General features: G+C 33.0%; 1 protein-coding gene across 1 annotated transcript; it reads right to left on the reverse strand.

Annotated features, from left to right (window-relative positions):
• Window positions 1-12,588: 12,588 nt before the first annotated feature.
• On the reverse strand, window positions 12,589-23,541 carry LOC149898132 (facilitated trehalose transporter Tret1-like). The gene is made up of 7 exons (XM_090115602.1): window positions 23,475-23,541; window positions 18,585-18,740; window positions 17,486-17,568; window positions 16,267-16,305; window positions 15,468-15,628; window positions 14,882-15,057; window positions 12,589-13,712 (listed from the first exon to the last, which is right to left on the reverse strand). Coding segments are annotated over exons 1-7 (1,551 nt in total). The 5' UTR covers window positions 23,476-23,541; the 3' UTR covers window positions 12,589-12,777.
• Between the last annotated feature and the right edge of the window lie 2,999 nt (window positions 23,542-26,540).

Consider the following 26,540-nt stretch of genomic DNA (forward strand, 5'->3'; position numbering starts at 1 on the left):
TACTTAATTTAGGGCTGATTTTTCAATCCTTGGTTAAAACTTATTCACCGAATCACGTATTATAAACTACCATTTCAAAAATGTATTCTAATTGTCCGTATATGACAGTTTACAAGTGACATTTTAAAATGATCGTGTAATACTTTATTGGACGGATAAATTTTAACCAAGGATGGAAAAATCGGCCCTTAGTTTAAGAGACATTATGACATGACGAATACGTAGCGCAAATATTCAAAATCTTTGTTGAAGACTCCAGTTGCAAAAATCCTCACTTCCCAATTTAGTATGCAACAATTTATCGATTTAATTCTCTACTTAATTTATTCACTAGATACAAAGACACGCAAGTGAGCATCGAAGCTGTTTGTCACATGTCGACACTGTAATGAGATTTGGAGTCTCTTCAATTTGCGAATAATTTATCTTTGAGACAATTTCATTGTAGCTGTGTAGAAATAGCAGAAGCCAAGTGTAAATAAATGCTTGAATTCTGGAGTTAATTGGATTTAGGTTTATTATATCAACAAAAACTTAATTTATTTTATATTCTTCATAATAACACTTATCAAATTGCACGCTTTATTCAAACAAAAACCCGCATAATTCTCGTTTTCGTAGGATAGAACATATCCTATGTATCAAGCTATGCTGTATCAAATTTCATCCAAATCTGTTCAGTGGTTTAGGTGTGACAAGTTAGGATATAAAATAAAGTAATTTATTTATTTTGAAAATTCTGTAAGAAGGAAAGCCACTATACTTAAAAGAAAGTGATATTAATTTTGTGATAAGAATTCATGTCCAAAGGTATATAAGGTACTTACCTTAGGTCATAATAAATGCCAAAACTAATAACTTACTACATTCCTATTCGAGCTACGATGTTACCGATACACAAAAATGCCTTAATAATAGCACATAATATGTAATTATATTTCAATAATAGGCTAGACTAAATGTCAAGAGCTAAATCATGTTTAACTCTAGCATTGACGTCATTTGTGACGATGGTTTAAAAGACGACGGTTAGGACTGCTGATAAAGTCGCTGATAGGCTATTTAACACTTTTGACTTGTCTTTTCATATATTGTAATTTGAACTTACTTAGAAGAAAGTAATGAAAGAAGGCTATGAATCTTCATGCTTTTATTTATTAAGCAAAACCCGCCCCGATTAGGCAAAAGACAACGCAGCCTCGAAGAGTAATCGAATTTTTTCTAGTCTTTAAAAATTTCTCATATAATATCTGCTTCAGATGCCTTGCTATCGTGATCGTCCTATTTTTAGACAAATCAATATCAATTTGCAATAAATGTATAACGGTGCATATACATCAAATTCTTTTAGTGTAAACAGCCGTAGCAGTCTTTGGTTGTTCTTAGTGCATTTGAAAAAATTCTATGCAAACACTAAAAGATCACGAATAATGCTCTTGCTCTTGTTCTAGCTCTATGTTCTTATAATGTAAATGCACCGTTATATTACGATAACCAATTTTAAAGCATAGTTATAATTCCTAATTTAGACTTCATCTTATATATAAAAATGAATCGCAAAATGTGTTGGTAAGCGCATAACTCGAGAACGGCTGAACCGATTTCGATAATTCTTTTTTTATTATATTACTTGAAGTACGAGGATGGTTCTTATGTAGAGAAAACGTAAACATGTACCACGGGCGAAGCCGGGGCGGACCGCTAGTACCAAGATAAAAATAATTCTCTAAGCAACATCAAAGAACATTTTACTTAATAAATTATTCTTTAGCTTAACCAACCGTTAAATGGTAATTACATCAATCCCCAACTTCAACCAATATAATATTTGTCCATGAACATTAACATGAATAACTTGAAACTTGTAGCAATGGTTCGCAAAGTTTGATATTTGCCGAGTCTGTCTATATTGGAACATCGTGTAAGTTTGTTACTATGTGATAGTTGTAAGAGATGGTTAACAATACGATCACGGTAAAATAATACAATTTTTATATTTAAACTGGATAGCCCGGCAAACTTGTTGTTTTTTTAGAAAGGGGTATAAACATAAACGGTTGGGCGGGTGGCTTGTTATGGGTGTACAGTGTACACATAAAGTATTAAGAATTCATCTATTTGAAAAAAAAATGCGCCCGGAATTTTATAAGTACATATTTTTTACGAACTCAGCGTATGCAAAACTATAACCTCCTTTAAGCTTAGTATACCAACAGTGGGACACCCGGTATAAATAGACTATGGCCCATTCTCCCTTAGTTTTTCTCCCTTCTCTGTTAAATACAAACCTTTTAGAAGATATACAATTCAATAACATTTTCGGTTCCTCGCTGTTGTTTGTGAACGCTATAAGATAAGTTTCAAAGATGGTTTATATATTTTTGTCAATCATCAGAGCAACAACAATGAGCCGCAATGAAGCATGGTAGGGTAAAACCTTAGGTAAAACTTAGTATTTTAATTAATTTCAATATTGCCTATTGTAATGCAATTCACCATAACTGGATTTAATTAGTCCACTGTTTTTTTTTAATCTTAATCGAAACAGAAACGTTACTGACTATCTCGAACTAATATGCTGAATCTTATAATTATGATCCTATGTAATGATGTGGATAAAGAAAAAATATAGTAATATCTGTATGTAGGATCTTACACTATAAGATAAACGCTAGCAAAGCGACACTAGAGCCAAGGTAAGTTTATTTCTGGGCCCAGGAATTAGCCGAGTTATTTGATATTCGCACTGCGCTGATTTCACGACTCCATTAAATAAGTTTGTATGTTTTCGCGAATATGAAATATTGCTAGAATGTTCTTTTATATTAAGGTAATGAGTAAAATTAAGGATGACTCTATATTGATTAATATTTTGTATTACTTAATTATTTAAAATATGTTTTCACATTACTTTCCTAATTATACATTTTTCATATTCTTTGCCTTTCCTTAGATAAAAAGCTTTTTCTACATAAAATCTTTTAAAACGCTTAAACAATTTGCTTTTTATGCAAAAACTTCAAAACAACGTAATCTGGGTTAGATCACGGACGTTCTTGCGCCGAATTCCTAACAAAATATTTACTTGAAACTTTCCAACCCTTCTAAAGTAGGGCGTTTAATTAAGCCCTCATATATACGATATTTCTATCAAGGATATTACAATTAATTATTAAATAGAGTTGTGATTTATTGGTTAAAGTTTTAATGATAATTTATTAGTTATAAGAGTATAGTTCAAAGCTATTTAACCCGCCATTGGTGACCTCATATGTCTGTGAGACCGGGCAGTTAAAGAAACCCAAATATTTTTGTCACCGTTTATCGAATTGCACTGTGGTTTCGAGTAGCTGCCTAATTTCGCGCCCCCTACCCTACCCCTACCCCACGACAGCGACGCGGGCGCACGTTACTGAGTTTTGGCCCCAACCCGGTCCGTGAGACCGGCGTCACCAACTAAGTAAGTCAAATGGTTATTGTGTATTTTTTTTATTTTACTTATTTTGATAAAGCTGTTGTTGTAATTTATAGTTTAATCATAAAATTCTATTATTAGTAAGCGTTTTGCTAGATTTGATCGATATTTTACAAGAAATTCCGTGTTTTTTGTTCAAATTGTGAACACTGTTTCAGCATGTCTTACGAAAGTAATCAGTGTCGTCTCGAGGCTCTTTTGCAAGAAGCAGTATCTGATGAGGACAGATTACAAACGTCATCGGAAAGTGAATCTGGAAGTGACTTCGAACCAGATAATTTCGAACCAGATCGCACGTAGTACCAATAATTTGCTCTAGTTGTTTGGCTGTTGAAGATGAGTGATTTTAGTATTGTGTATTTTTTTTTTTGGTAGAAGTATTACCATTTATGTTACTTCATTTTATGTTTTCAGTGTCATAAGACTGACTAAGCCTAATTTTACTGTTAAATAGTTAAGATTGATGCTTTATTTTTGAGTTTTAAAAAAACGTTGCTAAAATACTTGACAATTTTAGTTATTTCAAAGATGTTGTCTTATGCTAATAAAAGAGATTTGATTTATTAAATACCTATGTTTTATTGACAATAACAGATCAAATTTTATATCTATCCCAATGAAAAGTAGCATGAAACGTAAATTACAGATTAACTCGTAGTCAAAAACCCCGGTGCGTGAGACCGGGGTCACCAACGCTGTAAGTTAAATTCACGTCACCAATGGCGGGTTAATTTTGATTCTAAAATTAATGCTATGTTACGCTTTTGGCTACAATTGTGTGTGGAATATTTCGATAGATTATTGACAAGCATTTCATAATAAATTATTGCTGCGGGTGTATGTTTTGGATTTTTTAAGCTATTGCATAGCTTCTATCGCGGGCCTTGAGCGCGGGGACCGAATCCAGAAATTCCGTAACGAAAAACCTCACGCTCCCCACTCCGACGGGCGCGGAGGTGTGGCTTGAAGGCATAGCATGCAATAGCTTTACCGCGGCAGTCCCCGAGTGCCACACGTCTTTTTTTAGGGTTCCGTAGCCAAAATGGCAAAAACGGAACCCTTATAGTTTCGTCATGTCCGTCTGTCCGTCTGTCCGTCTGTCCGTCTGTCACAGCCGATTTACTCGGAAACTATAAGTACTACAGTGATGAAATTTGATGGGAATATGTGTTGTATGAACCGCTACAAAAATATGACACTAAATAGTAAAAAAAAGAATTGGGGGTGGGGCCCCCCATACATGTAACTGAGGGATGAAATTTTTTTTTTCGATGTACATACCCGTGTGGGGTATCAATGGAAAGGTCTTTTAAAATGATATAAAGTTTTCTAAAAAACATTTTTCTTAAAGTGAACGGTTTTTGAGATATCAGCTCTCAAAGTCGTAAAAAGTATGTCCCCCCCCCTCTATTTTTATAACTACGGGGTATAAAATTCTAAAAAAAATAGAGGTGATGCATGCTAATTAACTCTTTCAACGATTTTTGGTTTGATCAAAGTATCTCTTATAGTTTTTGAGATAGGTTGATTTAACTGTAATTTATTATATTTGCTGCTACGGAACCCTTTGTGCGCGAGCCCGACTCGCACTTGGCCGGTTTTATTTTTATTATTATTAACATCTGAAAGTGCTTAACTTTTCAGCCACACTTATATAAATTACTAGCTTTAGCCCACGAATTCTGTCGCGTGGTACTCGAATAAAAAAGAGTAATTGTGCTCATCCAGACTATAATATTATAATATAAAAATGAATCGCAAAATGTGTTGGTAAGCGCATAACTCGAGAACGGCTGAACCGATTTCGATAATTCTTTTTTTATTTGAAGTACGATGATGGTTTTTATGTAGAGAAAACGTAAATATGTACCACGGGCGAAGCCGGGGCGGACCGCTAGTATTATAATAATTATAATATCTAGTAAGTAGTACCAGATTTACTATTTATCGAATAGGCTCTGTTTGCGTAAAAGAGTTATTACAAATTATTTATGTTTATAATATTAGTAGGAAAATATATTGCCAAAATATATCAAGCATTAACAATAAAATAACAATTTAAAATCCTAAATTCGGAATTATTTACTGAACCTAAGTTTATACTACAGCATTGTACGAAGGATTTAGCCATTGTATTGTAAGTATGTGTTTATAGTGAATAGGTATTTAGGTACGATAAGCGCTGTTCGAGGATTGGAGAGAACTGTATTGTTCTTATGAGCACTGCAATGTACAGTTCGGTAGAGAAGCAGATTGCAGTTTAAATACTAGTATATAATATAATATAATAAATAAATAAATAAATAATTTTTAAATACTAATATACATATAATGTTAGACTGCTACTCGTAATAATAGAAATTATTGTTGTTACTTACTTTGATGGGGTAAATTTTTAAGCTATTGCATAGCTTCTATCGCGGGCCTTGAGCGCGGGAACCGAATCGAGAAATTCCGTAACGAAAGAACCTCACGCTCCCCACTCCGACGGGCACGGAGGTGTGGCTTGAAGGCATAGCATGCAATAGCTTTACCGCGGCAGTCCCCGAGTGCCACACCTTTTTTTAAGTATGGGTAAGGAACAATTAAATGGTAATAGACGGTAAATATTAGAAACTTGTATATGTACGTGATATTGACTAATAGTGCTTTTCAAGTGATTTTCAAAGAAAAATTTATTTTTTTCCTTTATGTTCTTTTAGACTTAGAATTATATTACGCTAATTGCATAATGAGAGTGTTCCATCTATGTTTGTTATATTGAACAGGTTTAGTAGGCATAAACATTATTATTAATTAAATAAGTACAAAAATATGTATCTAAGTAATAGTGTTTACATTACAGATACAGATACATTAGTGATAACATGATGTTTTATTTAATTTTCTTTTATTAGTTTGTAGGTGCTGAGCTGACGCAGGATTTTCGGTCGCGTCGCACATTCACATAGCGTCGCCCCCAGTTGCCCCGTAACTCGCGCCACCGACCCACGTCTAGTAGTTAGTAAATTAAAATAGTACCTATATTTTTGTGCAACTTAGAGGAATATATAATTTCTATTGACTGAATTCTTTATTTCATCTCCCTACACACAGCTACACTAAAAGTTCAATTAAAATTTTAGAATTGTTATAAATAAATAAATTATTAAATATCTTTAATACTTTCGTGCGCGACAGTACACACACGGCACTAGTAATCGCACCAACGACACTGCAAGTTGAAAATGGAGAAAATTGAAAACGAAAATATCACGATACCAACGTGCCTTATCTGTATCTTATAAGATTTCTCTAGAAATTACTTCCACGTTAAGCCTTTAATCTTTGAAATTTTTGTACAGTTGGGAGCAAAAGTGATACTACACATGCTTCAAGAGCTTTTGAAATTAAAAACATAATTTCTATATTTGCTCATATTTTTTTTTATTAATATCCTATCGAAACATAGCCTCTTCCTGCTGTGATTAGTAAACTAAATAAGATCTCTAAATTAACTCAAATTCGAACAAATCATTATTCTTGATATAGATAACTATATTCATTTCATTCATTCATTCATTCATTCACAACTACTAAGTGACAAGGCCACCGAATAAATTGCTTTTATTTTTGTATATTTTAGAACCTAAGACCATTTAAATTATTAAAGGGAAAATAAATAAAATTCTTATTAAATTGGACTTTTTAGAAGCGCTAATCAACCGACATACTAAATTACTTCAGGTTCGGAAAGATAACTATTCTAAAACTCATCTTTCAATTAAACGATTATAGTTAGAAATAGTTAATTTTGGTAGTGATAAAGCCAATTAGTAGTAATTAATCGATAGGTCCCTCGAGACTCATGATGCGGTTTAAAGTATCTGATAATATTCCGGAGAGACTTCCGCCATGTTGTCAATGCTAATCTGTTTAATACTAGCTTAGACTCGCGGCTCTATTTGTGTTTGCAAAAAATATTATGTATGACGTATTATTTTTATTTACACCCTTAATTTGCAAAGATTTTATTAGTCTTTTAAACTTTTTATTACGTCTTTATAGGTACATGTTTTGTTATTTTATTAACATAAATGTGTAAGTAATTTTGAAGCCAGTATAGTTTTATAATAAAACGTAAACGTGAAACCAAAAAAAATATAATAATAGTAGAAAAAGAATATATGATATCATCCTTAAACTTTTGCATAAGTTTAATGTTCTATAATTTTAATTACACCTCACTCTAAAAACCATCGTGACTCTACAACTTCCAAAAACCTTCCTCTCCATCGGAAAACAAATATAACCCGCCCAACGTATAACCCGGCTAAATTGTGATGATCTCAAACAAGCCTAGTTGGGAACAATTGATTGAGCTGTACGCACGTGATAGGAATGTTGAACTTGCTGACGTGTGAACGAATTCTCTAAGAAATTAGCCAAGTTCTTAGAAGGGTGAATAACTCGCCTGTTTGGGATTGATTTCTGGGTTAATTTTGACCACGGGGTAATACCATGTCATATTAAATTAGAAGTTTTCATAACAATTGAATAGTCGCGGCTTCATTTGATAATCGAGTAAATTTTAGCCAATGTGCTTATCCAATAATTATACTAATATTATAAAGTTGAAAAGTTTGTTTGTTTGTTTGAACGCGCTATTCTCAGGAGCTACTAGCCCGATTTGAAAAATTCATTCAGTCTATAAAAAAGACGTGTGGCACTCGAGGACTGCCGCGGTAAAGCTATTGCATGGCGCATGCTATGCCTTCAAGCCACACCTCCGTGCCCGTCGGAGTGGGGAGCGTGAGGTTTTTTCGTTACGGAATTTCTGGATTCGATCCCCGCGCTCAAGGCCCGCGATAGAAGATATGCTATAGCTTAAAAAGAATGAGAATGAGGATGAAGATGATGATGAGAGTTTCACTGTCAAGTGAAAATGAAATAAAAAATTGTGACAGAATTGTGGTTAAAAGTTTTATAAATTTTATTTCACAACCGCACAATTCGCCAACAATTAGGCTGAATGACAAAACGATGTGTAGGCATTCGATGTTTTCAATGGATTCATTTAAAGATAAAAAAAATTTGGAAAATCCAAAAGTGCACGCCTCATAATTTTTTTTTAATAAATATTTATTATTTATTATTTTTGTTTATTTAATAACAATTAAACCACATCGAATCAGACCCTGAAAAATGAAAGGGTTCTATTCCTGAGCATACTCAAGCGTAAGAGAAAAAAAAAGACTCGATTAGTAAAGTATTTCGGTCGCTATCGTGTTAACAAGAAAAAGGATCCGCACATACAGACACACGGACGTCCAAGACAGAACTTTTTTAAACTGTTTTTTAACTAGTTTAAATAACAAAAATGACATCAAAAATATCATGAACGTTAAAAATAGTGTTTTTTCTTAATATGTGTGTGTATGTATTATCTTACAAGTGCAATGTATGATACATAAAGACATTTTAAGTTTGAAAAATCAGATGTTTTGCGCGAAGTGACAGTAGTACCCACCTCAACGCTTCGCTTATGAGGCGTGCAATATTCTCAATTTAACAGCAATTATTTTCCAATCGTAAATAGAATTCCTTTGTATTGGATTTCAGTCAATACATTTTTATATATTTGAGTACTATGAGGTCTGAATTTAGAATATTGTTTGTTTATTTTAGTTCAAATAAATCAGTAATATAATTTAATGTCTCTTCGAAGGTCGATGTGATACTTTATAAAATCCGTATCTTTGGCTTGTTGAAGTTTTTTTTTATATATGTTAAGTTTTCTTGAGTTATATAACAAAAAAAAACAATATACAACAATAGGTATAGTTAGTTTAAAACCCAAATAGTAGATAACTACCTAACTACTCCATTGACAAGTAACACGAATTAATATCGGTTTCAATTTTACATTGTTCCCGGGGTTCAGAATGGATCCGTCTAAAGGTTTAAATCAATCATTAATCATTAATATACCCATGTGTTCAAAGGGTCCATATCAAAACCTCGTTATATTATATATGAATTTATCCGGGTATTACAAGTGTTGATCTGTATCAATCATATTAAAACCTTGAATAGTCTTATCATAGTTTAGCGAACTCACAGATGAAATGGAAGTTAATGGACGAGTCCACACAGAGTGACAAGCCTCACGAAGCACTTGCTGCGCGAAGCAGCTCGGTTAGTGTGGACGTGGCCAAGAAAGAAAGAAAGAAGAAACATATTGTTGAAAAGTCATACGAACAATAAAAAAAGCATATAAAACTCACAAGCAAGAAAAAAAGAGCGCGTGTGTGCCGAGCACACTTGTCAGAAGTGAAACTTATTTAACAAGATTCATAGATACTACAATAGTCGCCTTTCTCTTTGTTGTGATGGTGATGACACGACCTTGAAATTCACTTGAAAAAATAATACAAATTACACTGTTTCTTGTAAATGGGAAGCCAAGATGCGGTAGCTATACTCACAAAGAGGTGGTTTTCAAAAAAAGCGCATGTGACGTCATTTTCATCGACCGAACCGTCCGAACCACGTCTTGCAACCGGCGAAGCAATTGCTTCGCGAGGCTGTAACTCTGTGGGCGCCTAATCAATATCCGAACATATACACAGCCGAATTCACAATATTAAATAGGTCATTACACAAACGGATTGCGCCATTAAAGGATTCTGTACCCTTTGAAAAGCTATGGTTAACAATTCAGCTTATTCATTCCGTATGCCGCTACAATGAAATTTGCCAATAAATTCAGTGACGGGGAAAATTCTTAATGAGCTCTATTATTTTCAAAGATGATTCCTGAATTGAGTTTGAGAGAATAGCTTCGGCTGAATGGTTAATGATATCCTATTAGATTGCGGTTTTTGCGTTTAACTAACCTGAATTAGGGTTTAAATCTTTTTGTTTTAAGTTCGTTAGTAGGTTTTGATTGATTAATTAATCTTATCTTCCTATTTTGTATGATTTACAAAATTAATTGTTGTTATGATCATATCGCTAAGGGTGGATACCAATGCAGATAATACGGCAAAATTTGCTTTGGTGTTTTATTGTTTTTCAATGTATAGCTAATTTATAAATATAGTGCTAGAAATTAAAATCTTACTAATGAATAAAATATGTAAGTTATAAGAACTCTATAATCTATATTCATTATTTTTCAAATTATTAAATGTTAAATCACCTTCAAATTGACACACAGTTGCTAATTTATTTATCACGAACAGAAGCCATTAGTTTACATCCGATACAAGTTATATTGTACAATGTACATAAATTAGTTCTTTAATAATGTAGGTCTAGACACGTACAAAATTAACTATATTAAGCTTAGGAAACTTTCGCTGAATACAGATTGAGTGAATGCCGTTAATTTGGTAAATTGGCCAACGGATACATTTCATAGCTATAGATAACAAAGGTATCCTATCCTACTAATATGTATTATAAATGCGAAAAATTACACACATATCTATCCTCACAATTTTGTACCCTTTTACATGTATGCTTGTTACTCTTTCACGCAAATACTACTGAACCGATTACAATCAAATTTAGCACACATATAGAGGGTAACTTGGATTAACTCATAGGATATGTTATATCGCGGAAATGCCACGGGAACGGGAACTATGCTAGTTTTTCTTTGAAAACGCGGGCGAAGCCGCGGGCGGAAAGCTAGTAGTTAGATAAAATTGATATGAAAATTAATTGATAGTGTCACATTTTCACATAAATAAGAGGACAAATAGGCAATGTAAAATATAGAATACGCTAATTTTAATTGTTGTTTGTTCTCTATACGTTTATGTTATATTTAATCAATAAAAGAGCAACTATGGAGTTTCTTACCGGTTCTTCTCCATAGATACTGCTTTCCGAATCGGTGGTAATTGTTAAAAATATGTATTGACCATTCGTAAGTGCTTCTAAAAGAAGTCTAATTGAATAAATAAATGTTTGAGTTTGTGTTTAATCAAGTTTGTGGTTAGCAAGATTAAGTTCTCTGTATCATCATCACTACATAGTATAAAAAAAGTCGCTTTTTCCTTCCCTATTTCCCTATGTCCCTATGTATGCTTAAATCTTTAATACTACGCAACAAATTTTGATGCGGTTTTGAAAAAAAAAATTTGCGGTTTTTTGTGATAGATAGAATGATTCAAGAGGAAGGTTTTAGTATATATATAGTTTTAGTTTTATATAGTGTTAGTATATAATTTATTAGGTTTTAGACAAAGCGGGCGAAGCCGCGGGCGGAAATCTAGTGTAAAAATAAATCAATTCAGCAAATCAGTGTCACTAATAGAAAAGTATAGTTTCAGAAGTTTCCGAAATAAAAGGGTAAGGAACAAAACATTCGGGTTAGACGTGTCTGCAATACAAAAGAGGATAATTTTGTTACTGCTAACTTTTATTTCGAAGTAGGTATTTATTCTGTGTCTAGAATAAACTTACAAATTTGTCTTTTGTCTTTTCAGTTTTAGTACAGTTAGTTAGATTTTGTGTTGCGTGGGTGTAGATTCGATCTTAACGATAGTAAATAAGCTTATTTTTGTTTGTCTGTTCAATTATCTATACTTAATATTATAAAACTGAAGAGTTTGTTTGTTTGAACGCGCTAATCTCAGGAACTGGTCCGATTTGAAAAATTCTTTCGGTGTTAAATAGCCCATTTATGAAGGCTATATATATATATTATATATATATATAAATGGGCTATTTAACACCGAAAGAATTTTTCATATTTATATATGAATAATATTTCATTTTTATATATATATATATAATATATATATATCATGACCAACAGGAGCGGAGCCAAGCGGGTGAAACCGCGAAGCGCAGCTAGTGTATAATATAGTCCGTTAGGAGTCTAGAAACCATATATTTATAAATACTACGTACTATAACTACTAAGAGACTATTTGAATAGGGTCGAAATAAAAACACTATAATCTTTAAAAGTGTATTTATAAAATAATAAATAAATAAGTCACATTCTATAAAATTACGTATAAGTTATTCTATTAATATATTCTATAAGATATAATTTAAAATAAAAGTTGAAATAGCTCCATAAGTACTCTAACGTATGTAATTTTTGATATAGTTCTTAAGTAATAAATAAATTATTTATTTGTAAGAAATCATTACACACCTTAAAATATATCCCCTAAAATAATTCATATATATTCTAAGCGTATACTATTTCTTAATATCAAAGCATTGAACATAAACCTCTACTAGTTCGAATTTTCACTCAAATACTGATACTACTTTTACCTGAATTAACTTAAAATTCATTGTTCTACAACAGTTTCTACTTCTATGACATGTCTATGCCGTTTCCGCTTGTGTATTCCATCAAACTCATTTTGTATCTCCTCCAACGTTCTTCCTTGAGTTTCTGGCACGAAAAAGTATACAAAAATAGTCCCTATTAAGCTGGTAACTGCGAAGTGCCACAGCGCCCAACCGGGGCTGACTAATTGCACCAAGTTTTGGTATAACTTTGTCACACCAAACGCTAAGAACCAATGAAAACCAGCCGTTATAGCCGTGGCTCGCCGCCTCACATTTGGAGCAAAAATTTCTCGTAACATCAACCAGGGAATCGGTCCAACACCTACCGCATACACAGATACAAACATACATAATGTGAATAACGGCACCCAAGTGTTATTGGCTGAGAGATTCGATGCTTTCAAATGATAATACATAGCTAACGTACCTAAACTTAATGCCATTGCCGTAAACGAAATCAGTAATAAAACCCGCCGTCTAACCTTCTTTAGGAACATCGTCGAGAAATAAGTAGACGATACAAGACAGAAACCCAAAATTATAGCTGCACTAGGTGGGTTCAACGAAATTGCGAACGTTTTAAAGATCTTCTCGGCGTAAAACAATATAGGATATATCCCGCTCATCTGTTGAAATATCATCAGACCAAACGACACGACCAATGCTTTGATTGTAGTTCTGGTACTGAACAACTTCCTAAAGGTCACTTTATTCTTGCCGTAATTCCTTATATATTCCTTGAGCGACTTTATCTCTGCGTCGATATCATTATCAATGCCCCTGAAGTACCGTAAGGCGGTCTTGGCCTCGCCGAATTTGCCTTGCGACATGAGATACGCGGGTGACTCCGGGAGGAAGAGGAACGCGACGAAAAATCCCACGGGAATACTGGCGCAGAGGAATGATAGCCACGATGTGCTTTGGACCATACCTGAAAAGAAATTGGGTTTAGTTGTGTTTGGAATATTAATGTTTATGTACTAAACATATTATAATATTTACGTTGTTCGCCTTTTTTATTCAATCGGCTGAATTTATCTTGGCAAGGTTAGCTCATAGCTTTTGCTTTTGAGTTTTAGGTAAGTACTAAATACTAATAAATATAAACTGTGAAATCTAATAACGATACACACGAATGGCATAGAATGATTTTATAGTAAAATAATTAACTAAAACTGTATAAAAAGCAACCCAATGATTAAAATTAAATAATTTTCTCAAAAAATTCTTATAACTATGACCCCAACGAGTCTTATTATTTATATTTCTATGACCCTAACCTTATATCATTGCGTCTGCCAACGGATTGTACAATGTACATATTCAAGGCAGTGTGTAATTTTAATATACGTAAAATATATTTCAGGGTTTTCCCTCTTATATTATGTTACATTATTAAATGTATAAAAGAACCAGTTTTTGTGAGGATGATCTAGAAACGTATCCTCCCATATGACGTAGCGAAGTATTCATCCAACAAAATGTCAATCTAAGAGAGGCAAACGGTACCATTAGGAAAATAATTAAACATGCAAATTACGTAACACATTTATGATTTAAACGAGAGGGTCCTCGTAAAGATGTCACGAACATTCGCACGCAAAATTTTATACAATTGTGTTTGAAATTTATGTGTGAATCGAGTCTTATTAGCGGTTTGACCACGTACAATTTGTTTGTGACATCACAAATACGAGAATATTATATAGTGCCCGTGGCTTCACTCACATGGCATATTCTTGTAATAATCTGCAGTATAATCATTAAGCAAATCATTAAGTAAAGCAGTATATCTTTGTTCTAAGTATAATACTGAAACGATTAGTTTTCTTGTGAAGAAATGGCATGTTTCGAGATTCAGTTGTTAATGTTGTGTTGTTGTTAAATAAGTGTTTTCGTTATACCTAAAGTTTATCTGAACCACTAAGAAATTTTCAATATTATTCAGTAGATTTGATACTGTGCATTTGCAGTATAAATAACTCGATTATTCAAGAAACTAATAATTTTTACTTCCTTCTAACGACTTTCTACACAAACTATTAAATATTGTAGAAAAAAAATTAAACTAATATAACATTATTATTCGTTTTTACTTACCAATAATATACCCAAACAGGATACCGCACGCAAAATGTACATGAAAGAAGTTAGCAAGCGCCGGTAGTATGTGCTTCTCAGATATATCCTCTACGTAGGGCGGTATTGCTACGCTGAACGCGCCGACCGCTACGCCGCTTACGAAACGGCCTACGTAGAGCCCGTAGACGTTTGGACTGTTAACAATAATAGAATATTTTAATAGGCATGTATGTATCAGATATGACCTCTACGTAGGGCGGTATTGCTACGCTCAACGCGGCAACCGCTACGCCACTTACGAAACAGCCTACGTAGAGCCCGTAAACGTTTGGACTGTTGACAATAATTATAATTAACGTGTTACAAAATTTATAATATTTTTTAATGATACTTAGTATTTAATAGCATAGATTATGGCCATCAAATACGTATTAAACATAAGCATAGTGATCATATTTGAACCCTAAGTAAAAATTTTTATAATTACGGCAACGACTTATACATATTAATAATTTCAAATATGTCGTATTTAGAATCAGAATTTCTATTCATTTTGTTTGTCTTTTGTCGGTTTCAGAATGTTTTGAATAACAAAGAATCGTACCTGGAAGCCACAAGTATCCACGAAACAACCAAAGGCAAAGCTAAATATAACAAAGTCTTCTTCCTCCCAAAGTATTCTGATATGAGACCAGACGGAACTGCTCCGAATAATGCGCCCAAGCAGAGAAGAGAGGCTACCCAAGATGCTTCTGATTCTGTTAACTGCAATAAAATGTTTTATTTAGTGTTGAGTCGCATAATGCTTACTGTAATTGTATAACGCGAAAGATGCTTTAACATCTATTGATGAAACTATTTTAAAATATTTATAATATTAACAGTATGAAGTAATATTATAAAGAAAAGATTTGTTAATAATTTCTAAATATATAACAATGGAGTTTCTAATAACAACCTTATTTTTTAAAGCAGTTTATTTTTACCATAATTTTTCTAGATTACTTGATAGAGAAAATGTAAAAACATTATATTTTAAAGTTGTTAAATTAAACATAGTAAAATCAAATTTCATTATAACTTATAACCACATGTTATAACTAAGCTAACACCTTTGGTATTTATTACAAAATTAGGTATGTGGTTTCGCCACGCTTCATTAAAATGTCGGTGACACCAAATTCAAAGTTTCGACCCTACCTGACATCACTCAATATTATAATATGTAAGGCTTTCCAGGATCCTAATTTAATTATTGAAATGTCTCCTGGCTAATTGCTAAAGCTAATAATTATGTATATTAAATATTTAGACTATAATTTAGGGTATAAAAGTATTCATAGCTTATAGTTAACACTAACAAATTATTTAGACTAAAATTATGGATATTTAACTGTACTTACTGAAATTTTTGTATGGGTTCCATTGTTCGCTGGTTGAGTCTGAAAAGAAAAGATACGAGTGTAATAATACAATAAGGAATAATTATAAATGACAGCAAATAATATAATGCTACTAGCGGTCCGCCCCGGCTTCGCCCGTGGTACATATGAAAAATAGATGTTGGCCGATTCTCAGACTTACCCGATATGCACAGAAAATTTCATGAGAATCGGTCCACCCGTTTCGGAGGAGTATGCAGACTAACATTGTGACACGAGAATTTTATATATAAGATTTTCTAATAGTAAAATGTGTCAAACACAACATTACTGTAGGATTTGCCAAAGTTTACTGTAATAAATACTTATAGGGACTGGCCAAAATAACTAGCTGTGCCTTGTGGTTTTACCCGCATTGCTCCACTCCTGTTGGTCTTAGCGTGATAATATATAGACTTCCGTCTTCCTCGATAAATGGGCTATCTAACACCGAAAGAATTTTTCAAATTGGACCAAATTGGTTTTTCAAATTGGTTCCCTAGATTTGCTCGTTCAAACAAACAAACAAACTATTCAGCTTTATAATATTATAGTATAGATTATAAACAGGTATAACCTAAAAACAATATACGTCACCATAAACTTGTAACCAATCTAACTCCCACAGAACATACCATAGTTATTAACCACAAATCCAAGAGATTTCGTATCCCAAATAGTTGTTGCATGGTTTAATTAATACCAAAACACATTTCAACGGTTATACCAAGTTGGTAACCGAGGTTTTGACTGGATTATGAAGGATCTAAACTTTCCGACTTTAAGATACTCGGGTTTCTATTAGATATCTTGGTTTTGGTAAGATGGTTGATATATCTTGGTAAAGGAAAAATTATGGGTACTTGTGTTATGTTATTGCTTTAAAGCAGAGACTTTTATTATGTTAACTGTTTTAAGGGAAGGTAACGATTATATATTATTGGTATTTCTACACAGCAAACAAGAAATATTATCAATTTGAGACTTCATTGTTCAATCATTAATAATAATAAAAATGAAGTCATTAAAATGTAGTTTCCTATGGGTACTGCAAAATTCCATTATTAAGTAAAATTTCTGTGAAGAAACCCTTTAGTAAGACTTCATGCTTCCAATTTCCACCCGAGAACTAGTAATCTCAACAATAAACTTTACATGCCAAGAATTTTATTTTATTTCACTAATAATATGTTTTTCTTACCTCAAATTGTCCAGATATCATCAAAGGCAAGGCAGATGAAGACCAGGCGACACACACTCCAGATGCGAAGGCACCAAGATTTACTGCAAATATTTAATTTTTAATTGTATAATTATCTACATAGTATTTTTTGATAATAAAAGGTCTATCCTTAAAATTGCTTTTTTTATTCAACTCTCTTTTACTTTAAAAAAATATACACTGGTGAAGAAGGTTATTTACAAATGTCGATCGATATCTATATAACGTAAATAAAAATACTAGTAGTGTTTTTAAATTTTTCACTCTAAAAAACTTATGAACTATTAATCAATTATTCTTCTTATTGTCTATACTTAATATTATAAAGAGGAAAGGTTTGTCTGTATGTATGTGTGTATGTATGGTTTTCACGCATAAACTACTGGACCGATTTTAATGAAATTTGGCACAGACAATCCTTAGACCCTGAGAAAGAACATAGGCTACCTTTTATTGCGAAATATGTACCACGGGCGAAGCCGGGGCGGACCTCTAGTATCTAATAAAGCTATAGATAAGTTACATTATATCCACTAATGACTAATCTATCTACTATAATATGTTGATACATTAACCACGAGGCCCACTCAAAGGGTTGCGTACAAAGAAACTTTCCTTTAGTTACACACAACACCACATCACTGCAATCTTGTTTATCTTGTCTGTTTGTTTGTAAACAACACTACCTATTATAAAATTGTTGTTGTGAGACTAGGTGAAACTCGCAACTTCGTCTGCTCTTAAATGTTTTAGCAAACATTTGTTGCTCCGCTCCTATTGGTCAAAGCCATAGAGATAATAATATGTAGTACGTAGTACATATTATCTCTATGGTAAGCACGCGATATTTTAATAATTTCACTGTAGCTGTCTTTGATAAAAGAAATATGCAACACAGATCTATTTTTTCAATTCCAACTACATTCGATGAAATTTGGTACAGAGATAGCTTGAGATCTCAGTCAGGACAAAGGATAGGTTTTATCCCGGAAATCTCTCGTATATAGATACTATGCTGGTTTTTCTTTGACTACGCGAGCGATGCCGCGGGTGGAAAGCTAGTAAACATGCTACATACCTATCCCAGTTGCGATATATTGAGTAGTGATACCAGAGGTATCTCGCTTAATATCAGGGACTGTCTCCAGCCTCCGCAGTACTTTGGAGTGACCATTCTTATTGTCTTCTGTATGAGATACACCAGCTTCTGCGTCCAGGTTTGATGGTTCGTCCACTAGAAGAAGAAAAAAAGTAAAAAACCATCATTGCTAAAGCCTATGTTATCTGTATGTAATGGTGACAAAATTAATAAATTACAAAGGTCCATGTGATATAAAGTACATCAAAAGAAACTTAGGTGGTAGTTAAAAACGGGAGCCTACGTAATTTCTGCAAGAAAAATAAACAAAAGTTTAGCTCTCGTTTTACCCCCTCCGCTTCTGTTGGTCTTAGCGTGGTGATATATATTATCCTATATGTTTAACGCGAAAGATGTGTATGTAACAACTGTTGATGAACCTTTTTAATAAATAAAATAAATTGCCTTCCTCGATAAATTGGCTATCAGAAAGAAAGAAAGAAAATACATTTATTTGTACCGATGCACATTAATACATAAAAAAATAAATAAAATTAACTTATAACTAGTTACAACGGCACAAAATGGATAATATTCACTCAGTGCTTTGAGAATCTAAGGACATATACGACACTTAGATTCTCCACTGATTTTCAGTGGACACCACATTGACATCCTGACAGTGGCAGTGTACATATTATGAAAAAATAAAAATAAAAGTAATAATATAATATATAAGAATATAATATAGTAGATAGGAAACATATATATATATATTATAAAGAATTATTACTTACATAACAGACAATAATACATTCTACAAGAAGATACAATACTAATACGCGATACATCATGATTATAATTAATAAAAAACAAATACAAATAGAATAATCACCAGAGCCGTACCGAGTCACGTGTTTGGAGCCCCGACCTCAGAACCTTTTTGTAAGCAGAGCAAATGGGACTTCAGTTTGTTTTTGAAGCCCAGTAGGTACATTGTTGCCTATCATACACTGAAAGAATTTTTGAAATCGGATCAGTAGTTCCTGTGATTAACGCGTTCAAACAAACAAACTCTTCGGCTTTATAATATTGTCTAAGTAGTTTTGATAAGTTAAAAAAAGCATCTTTCATTTCTGCAACTTTAATTTTAAAGACATTTATTTTTTACTCGTACCCATTAGAATTTAGTTTAATTAGGTATAGTTGGAATATCAATTTTATTCCAACCAACTTTAACTAAGAGCGACGTGATCCTCGACAAACATGACTCTCAAATAAAAACAACTGCAGCCATTTCGCGATCAGCCGTTTAGAACTAATCGAAATATTGATTGATTCAATGTCCATTGTCCATCATAAATTATTATAAACTTCAATGAAAGTGTACTAAGCCGTACTTTTCCTTATCTTTTAATAAATACATATTATATATTGTTTATACTTATTACTTTATAACCCATGACCTACCTTACATAATCAAATCGAATAAACAAGTTATCTTTTGTTTATTTTGAAATAATTAAATAAAAATGTACCCAATTCAATTGCAACTGCAAGGGCAAGATAATTTTTATCATGTAGGTGTATAAAAAGTGAATTTTTTTATTAATTAAATATTGGGCGAATCTACCTTTTTTCTATAGCAATAGTAGGCTACGCGTTATTTTTTTTTTTAAACCCTACTCATAGTTTTTGAAGTAAAACTTCTTTGGGCGCTTCTTTCAATGCCGTCACGTCATGGAGTAAGGCGAATTTTGGTTTCTTTCAATCTTAGCAAAAGTAGTTTCACTTCTGACACGTGTGCTCGGCACACTCGCTCTGTTTTTATTAAACAAGATAGCAATTATTAATACATAGTAGGTAGGGCATTATATTGTATGCATGCAATGAAATTCAACATTGTTATGTTGGCTTTTCAGGTGCATATTAGATGAACCATACCAAAGGTTCGTCTGTCAAGCGAAATCTATGAAACAGATTTGTATGAAATTTTGTATTTTTAATATCGAATATTTGTATTAGGTATATTATTTTTTAGTGTTACATAATAACTAAAAATATAATAAACGTGTACAATGACCCTCAAATATCTATTTTATCTTCAAAACAAAGTCATGCGACATTATGTTCAATAAAAATAATTATATTATGTTTTCTAATCTTGATCTTTGAACTCTATGACGAAAGACAAGGTCTATCAATAAAAAATTGTCGACTTTCTTAATCATGAAACAATGTAATACTTATTAAATTATAAAAAAATATGTAATTTTTGTTAAATATAAAAAATTGTGGTGTTGACTCGGTATCATATAGATTTACATGTAATGTCTGTAATAAAATAAAGAAAACAAATTATTTAACAAAAAATGCAATTATCGCTAGATGTTTTATTCCGTTAAATTGTGTGTTTGTACTCGTATATCACAAAAACTTATTCACGTACTAACACGTAGTATAACAGTTATCTAACTTATAGTATACCTAACTTAGATTTAGTCCAAGTTTCATGTTGATATGTCGCCTAGAAGTCTAGTTTTTGGTAGATAAAATCTTCTCGCGCGACGAAAACAAGAAACTGGTTATGTAAATTATTATTTCTCAAGCATGACAATAATAATCCTTATAAACTCAAACTCAAACTCAAACATTCTTTTATTCAATTAGACTACTATTTAGTAGCACTTTCGAATCGTCATTACGAGGGTCATGCCAAAAGTTGTTAGATGCTCTTTACTTAATAATTTGATACTGGCAAGTTATACACCATCGTAAACACTAGTTATTTAGTGTCAAATTTAAATATGGAACATATTTGAATTCAAATATTTTTTGCTCATAAAGGCTTATTTTTGTGACAATCTGGCGGGAATTTGCTTGCAACAATGGAACTCAATCGACGAGATTTTCGCGCTATGATTTATTATGATTATAAAAAAGGTTTAAAGCCGCAAGAATGTTTTAAACTTTTGGTTACTACTTTTGGTGAATCTGCTTGTTCACGAGCAACAGTTTTTAATTGGTTTGCTGAATTCAAAAGAGGACGGGGAAGCTTTGAAGATGAAGCGAGGACAGGTCGGCCGCCAACCGCAGTCACTAAAGAAAATATTCAAGCAACTGAAAAATTTATTCGCGAAAACCGACGAATTACATATGTAGAGCTTGAGCGAGAACTGGGTATTGGATCAGCAGCGTTGCAAACCATTATTCATGATCACCTTTCTGTCCGTAAGCGTTGTTCAAGATGGGTGCCGCACAAACTGACCGATGAGCAGAAAGACCGCCGGGTAGATTGGTGCCGATTTATGATAGAGAAATTCGACAGAGGCGAGAAGAAAAACGTATACGATATACTTACAGGTGACGAAACATGGCTGTATAACTACGACCCCGAAACAAAACGACAATCGACTGTATGGTGCTTCGATAATGAACCAACACCAACGAAATGTCGTCGTGCACGCAGCACGCAAAAACAAATGATTGCCTCGTTTTTTTGTAAGACCGGTCATATCGCTACTGTAGTGCTAGAGGATCAAAAAACAGTTAATTCTGAGTGGTATGTGTCAATTTGTGCCACCTCAGTATTGTCAGCTTGGTGTGACAAGCGACCGAAGTCAGGAACCCGGCACCTTCTTTGGCACCACGACAACGCCTCGGCGCACACGTCCGCCAGAACACTTGATTTTTTTAATACAAAAAATGTATCTATCCTGCCTCACCCGCCATACTCTCCTGACTTGGCACCTTGTGATTTTTACTTGTTCCCCAAAATTAAAGAAAATTTGAAAGGAAATAGATTTGAGAGCAAGGAAGATGCACTGGCTGCCTATAATTTCGAAATTTCCGAGGTATCTGGGAAAGAGTGGTCAGAGGTGTTTTCCAAGTGGTTTAAACGCATGGAAAAGTGTATACGTGCTCGGGGTGAATACTTTGAAAAGATAGATATAAGTAACAAATAATAAATATTATGGTTTTCGAGTATCTTGTTTTTTTTGGCATGCCCCTCGTACATAGTATTTTTAACATTTACCACCGATTCGGAAAGCAGTATCTATGGAGAAGAATCGGCAAGAAACTCCATAGTTGTTCTTTTAAAATAATGTCAATAAATATTATATTCACTGAACTATGTGTTTTTACGATAACATTTAACACTGAAAAAAATTATAATATGTACGTACTATATTATTATGTTTTATGTAGTAGAAAAGCCAAAAACAAATATATAATAAAAATAACTATGTAGGTATATTATATTTTGAAATAAAATGCCGAAATTATGAAGATTGGTAAGAATTTGTAAAAAATTGTGAAACAAATAAATAAATTTGAAAATTTAAAAATTTAAATTTTATTTGGGTTGAATATTGTGAATAAGTTTTATAACGTCATAAAATATTTATTAACGACAAATATAATAAGAAATCATCATAATTTTCAGCATGATAAATACTTGATAAATATTAAAAGACAACGTTCCGATTAAATAAATCTTCAAAAACACTAAGTTACTAGTTTTCAAATTATGCAGTGAAATGATGTAATTTTATCCAATCGTCTCGGCTCTATTTCAAATTACAATCCCTAAGGATATCTGTAAAAAACAATTTATAGAAGAAATCATTTTATTTAAATATAATTTTGTACCTCATTATAATTGTTTTACCTAATTTAATTTTTTTTAGATCAATAATTAATGTACGTCCGATTTTAAAATCTTTAAACAACACACGTTTTATATAATTTATTTTAATATAAATGTAATTATTTTATAATAGCGCGTAAGCTCTTTATATCACATAAGATAAAAAGTAAATTCTACCAAAGATTGTTCCCAAAAAAACATCTGAACCACGTGTAAAAAAAAACAAAATTGTTACATACTTTTCTCCTGACTGGCACAAAAAATAACCTATATGTTTGCCACTTAAAGAACTGTGATTAACTACACCATGTAATCATTTTATCTGCCTCTCAAGCAGTCAGGGGTGCTCAAATACGGTCCAAAGATTTAATCTCTAATATATAATTCTCGTGTCACAATGTTAGTTACTCCGAAACAGCTTGTCCAATTCTCATGAAGTTTTGTGGGCCTATTGGGTAGGTCTGAGAATTGGTCAACATCTATTTTTCATGCCCTAAGTGATTAGAGTAAGGCAGAACAATGTTTGCCGGGATAGCTATTAGGGTGGTTTTCCACCAGAGAAGTGAGAGCATACGTTGCAAGGAATGTGTTTTTAAAGAACCAATCCCGTCGCTTTATTTATCTCGCCTCTGTCAGCACAGCTCTGGTGGCGATACTATTGGTTCTTTACAAACACATCTCTCATCCTCGGATATCTCTGGTGGAAAGCCACCCTTAAGATGAAATTTATGAGAGATAATGTGTTTGGGTGAGCTGAATTATAATAAGAAGGGATTTATTATTATGCATATCTTAACGCCTTATGAAACGTCGGATCTCGTGTGAATTGATGATTCGCTTTAGGGGTAAATTGCTTGTAACATGTTGAGATTTTGTTTTAGATTCATTATTCAGCTCTACGATATTTGCTCACTTTTTATTTGTATTAATATTAGTCGATTGTTACGTTATTTATTAAAAGACTTAAATCCAATCATACTTTCAAATGTTTAAAATGTGTCGTAAGTACCGACTGTGTAAAAATAGGATACTTCAAATTGTTAGTTAATAGGATACAAGTTCCCTCATAATGGTTTAATTTTGCAGTTTTTTAGAGAGTCAAACCCAACAGAACAGATGAAAAAAACTTAAAAAAATTTCATTGACCTGCGACAAATAAAAACTTTAATTTTAAACTTCTTTTTCTATCAATATTCTATCAACAATACAAACACGTATCAAAATTTCGATTTAAAAATACTACAATAGATATTGATAACGTTAGATGGAATAGTTAATCGAATTACAATCACAATCAACAAGTGATGGCTCTTGTTTGCTATTGGCTGACCTAAGGCGGAGTGTACATTGGATTTTAATAATAGGAGGGTAGAAATAAGAAACGTATTTATTTGTGAAACTTTTAATTGAAACGAAATGTTATTCCTCTTATATTAAAAAGAGCAGGTGCCGAGCACACGTGTCAGAAGTGTTTTTTTTTTTTGGCAAGTTTCAAAGATACCATAATCGTCGCATTACTCCATGACGTGCGGCATTGTCATGACGTGACCTTGGAGTTTACAAAATGACGCGTCTAAAGAAGTTTTACTTGAAAAACTGTATTCTGTATCAGAAAATTAACTTTTAGAATATAAATTTCTGAACCCAACGTAACACTACTCTTTAAAATAGAACTTAATAGTAGTGGTAGTAGTAAGTTAAAAAAAGTCGTGTGGCACTCGGGGACTGCCGCGGTAAATCTATTGCATAGCATGCCTTCAAGTCACACCTCCGAGCCCGTCGGAGTGGGGAGCGTGAGGTTTTTTCGTTACGGAATTTCTCGATTCGGTCCCCGCGCTCAAGGCCCGCGATAGAAGCTATGCAATAGCTTAAAAATGTTTGACAAATTTTCGACTTTTAGAGTTAAGGATCTGTGTATTATTTCACTATTTCATTTTTACTATTTCATTCCCTAATTAGTTTTAAAAAATTTCATTTATACTTACTTCACTCGGTTAAAACATTTAAATTTCATTTCCTTTTGACGCTGTTATAGACCGGGAGATACTGACACAAAATTTCGAGTCATTTGTAACAGGATGGCGGTTCTACAGGGTTCTTAGTACGCAATGACAAAAAGAAAAATGATGGTGTGAACGCTGGTACCGGCGGCTTAGTCGCGTGGGCGTTAGTCGAACTCGTCGGAAAATAGCGAAAGTAAAACGATTTGTAACAGTATGGCACTTATTTTTCCTGTAAGTTTGAGGATCAACGAATATAAATACAAAATTTCAAAGATCTAGGTGTTGGAAATCTTCACTTATATAAATTAATAATAAATTTATTTTTCAAGTATGACAGCACTTTTTCCCCCTACTAGAAGTATGGCAAATATAATAATGGTCACATTTTAGCAAATACTCTCCAAAAAGCCAAATGCAATACTGGTACAAAAAGATAGGCGAAATAAAAAAAATTTGCAGATTTTCGGCGGTATGGCGACCATTTGGAATCGTCCGAAAAGTATGGCATGGTGATTTTCGTAAATGGCTGCACGACGATGGTTACCTGTGCAAAAGTTAGCTTGGTACAAATGGTTGAATAATTGTTTTTTTTAAATCAACACATTCGCGTCGGTATGGCGGGCTGTAAGTCATACCGGAAAAGTATGGCATGACACTACCGCCTACTTCTTTTTTATGGGCTATCGGTAAATTCTAAAATTTTTGTGTTACAAATCGTTTGACTTTCGCTATTTTTCCGACGAGTTCGACTAACGCCCACGCGACTAACCCACCGGTACCAGCGTTCACACCATCATTTTTCTTTTTGTCATTGCGTACTAAGACCCCTGTAGAACCGCCATCCTGATACAAATGACTCGAAATTTTGTGTCAGTATCTCCCGGTCTATTATAGCTAAGTTATATTTTACTGCTTACAGCTGCTGGCTTTTGAACAACAAAATCTAGAATTTTAAATTATAATACGTCTTAAACCAGCCTATATCTTATATCCTTATCCAGCCTATATCCTTCCGCCCGCGGCTTCGTCCTGCTTAAAGCTAATAACTCTTCCTCTATCCATTTAAAAATCTCCATCAAAATCTGTTGCGTAATTTTAAAGAACTAATCATACAGACACAGGTGGTGGAAAGAGACTTCATTTTATTAATAATTGAATAGAAGAAGTTACGACAAAAGTATACAAAAGTATTGATGTAAGTACCGTGTTAAAATTATGGTTTTCATATGCAATTTTTAACATATGTTTAAAAGAGTTTAAAATATCCAGTCCGATGTACAGCTAGCTTAAACTAACATCAAA

The sequence above is a fragment of the Colias eurytheme genome, chromosome 23 (genome assembly GCF_061535395.1).
Source record: "Colias eurytheme isolate Ceu_HAF_F1 chromosome 23, ilColEury1 Martin Lab GWU primary, whole genome shotgun sequence".
NCBI lineage: Eukaryota > Metazoa > Arthropoda > Insecta > Lepidoptera > Pieridae > Colias > Colias eurytheme.

Bases quoted from the DNA above. Each gene is read 5' to 3' on its own strand.
- LOC149898132 (XM_090115602.1), bottom strand. The intron at 16,306-17,485 runs GTAAGAAAAACA...TTTTCTTTTCAG, and splicing joins TGATATCTGGACAATTTGAG to ACTCAACCAGCGAACAATGG. The intron at 15,058-15,467 runs GTACGATTCTTT...TATTGTTAACAG, and splicing joins TGGATACTTGTGGCTTCCAG to TCCAAACGTCTACGGGCTCT.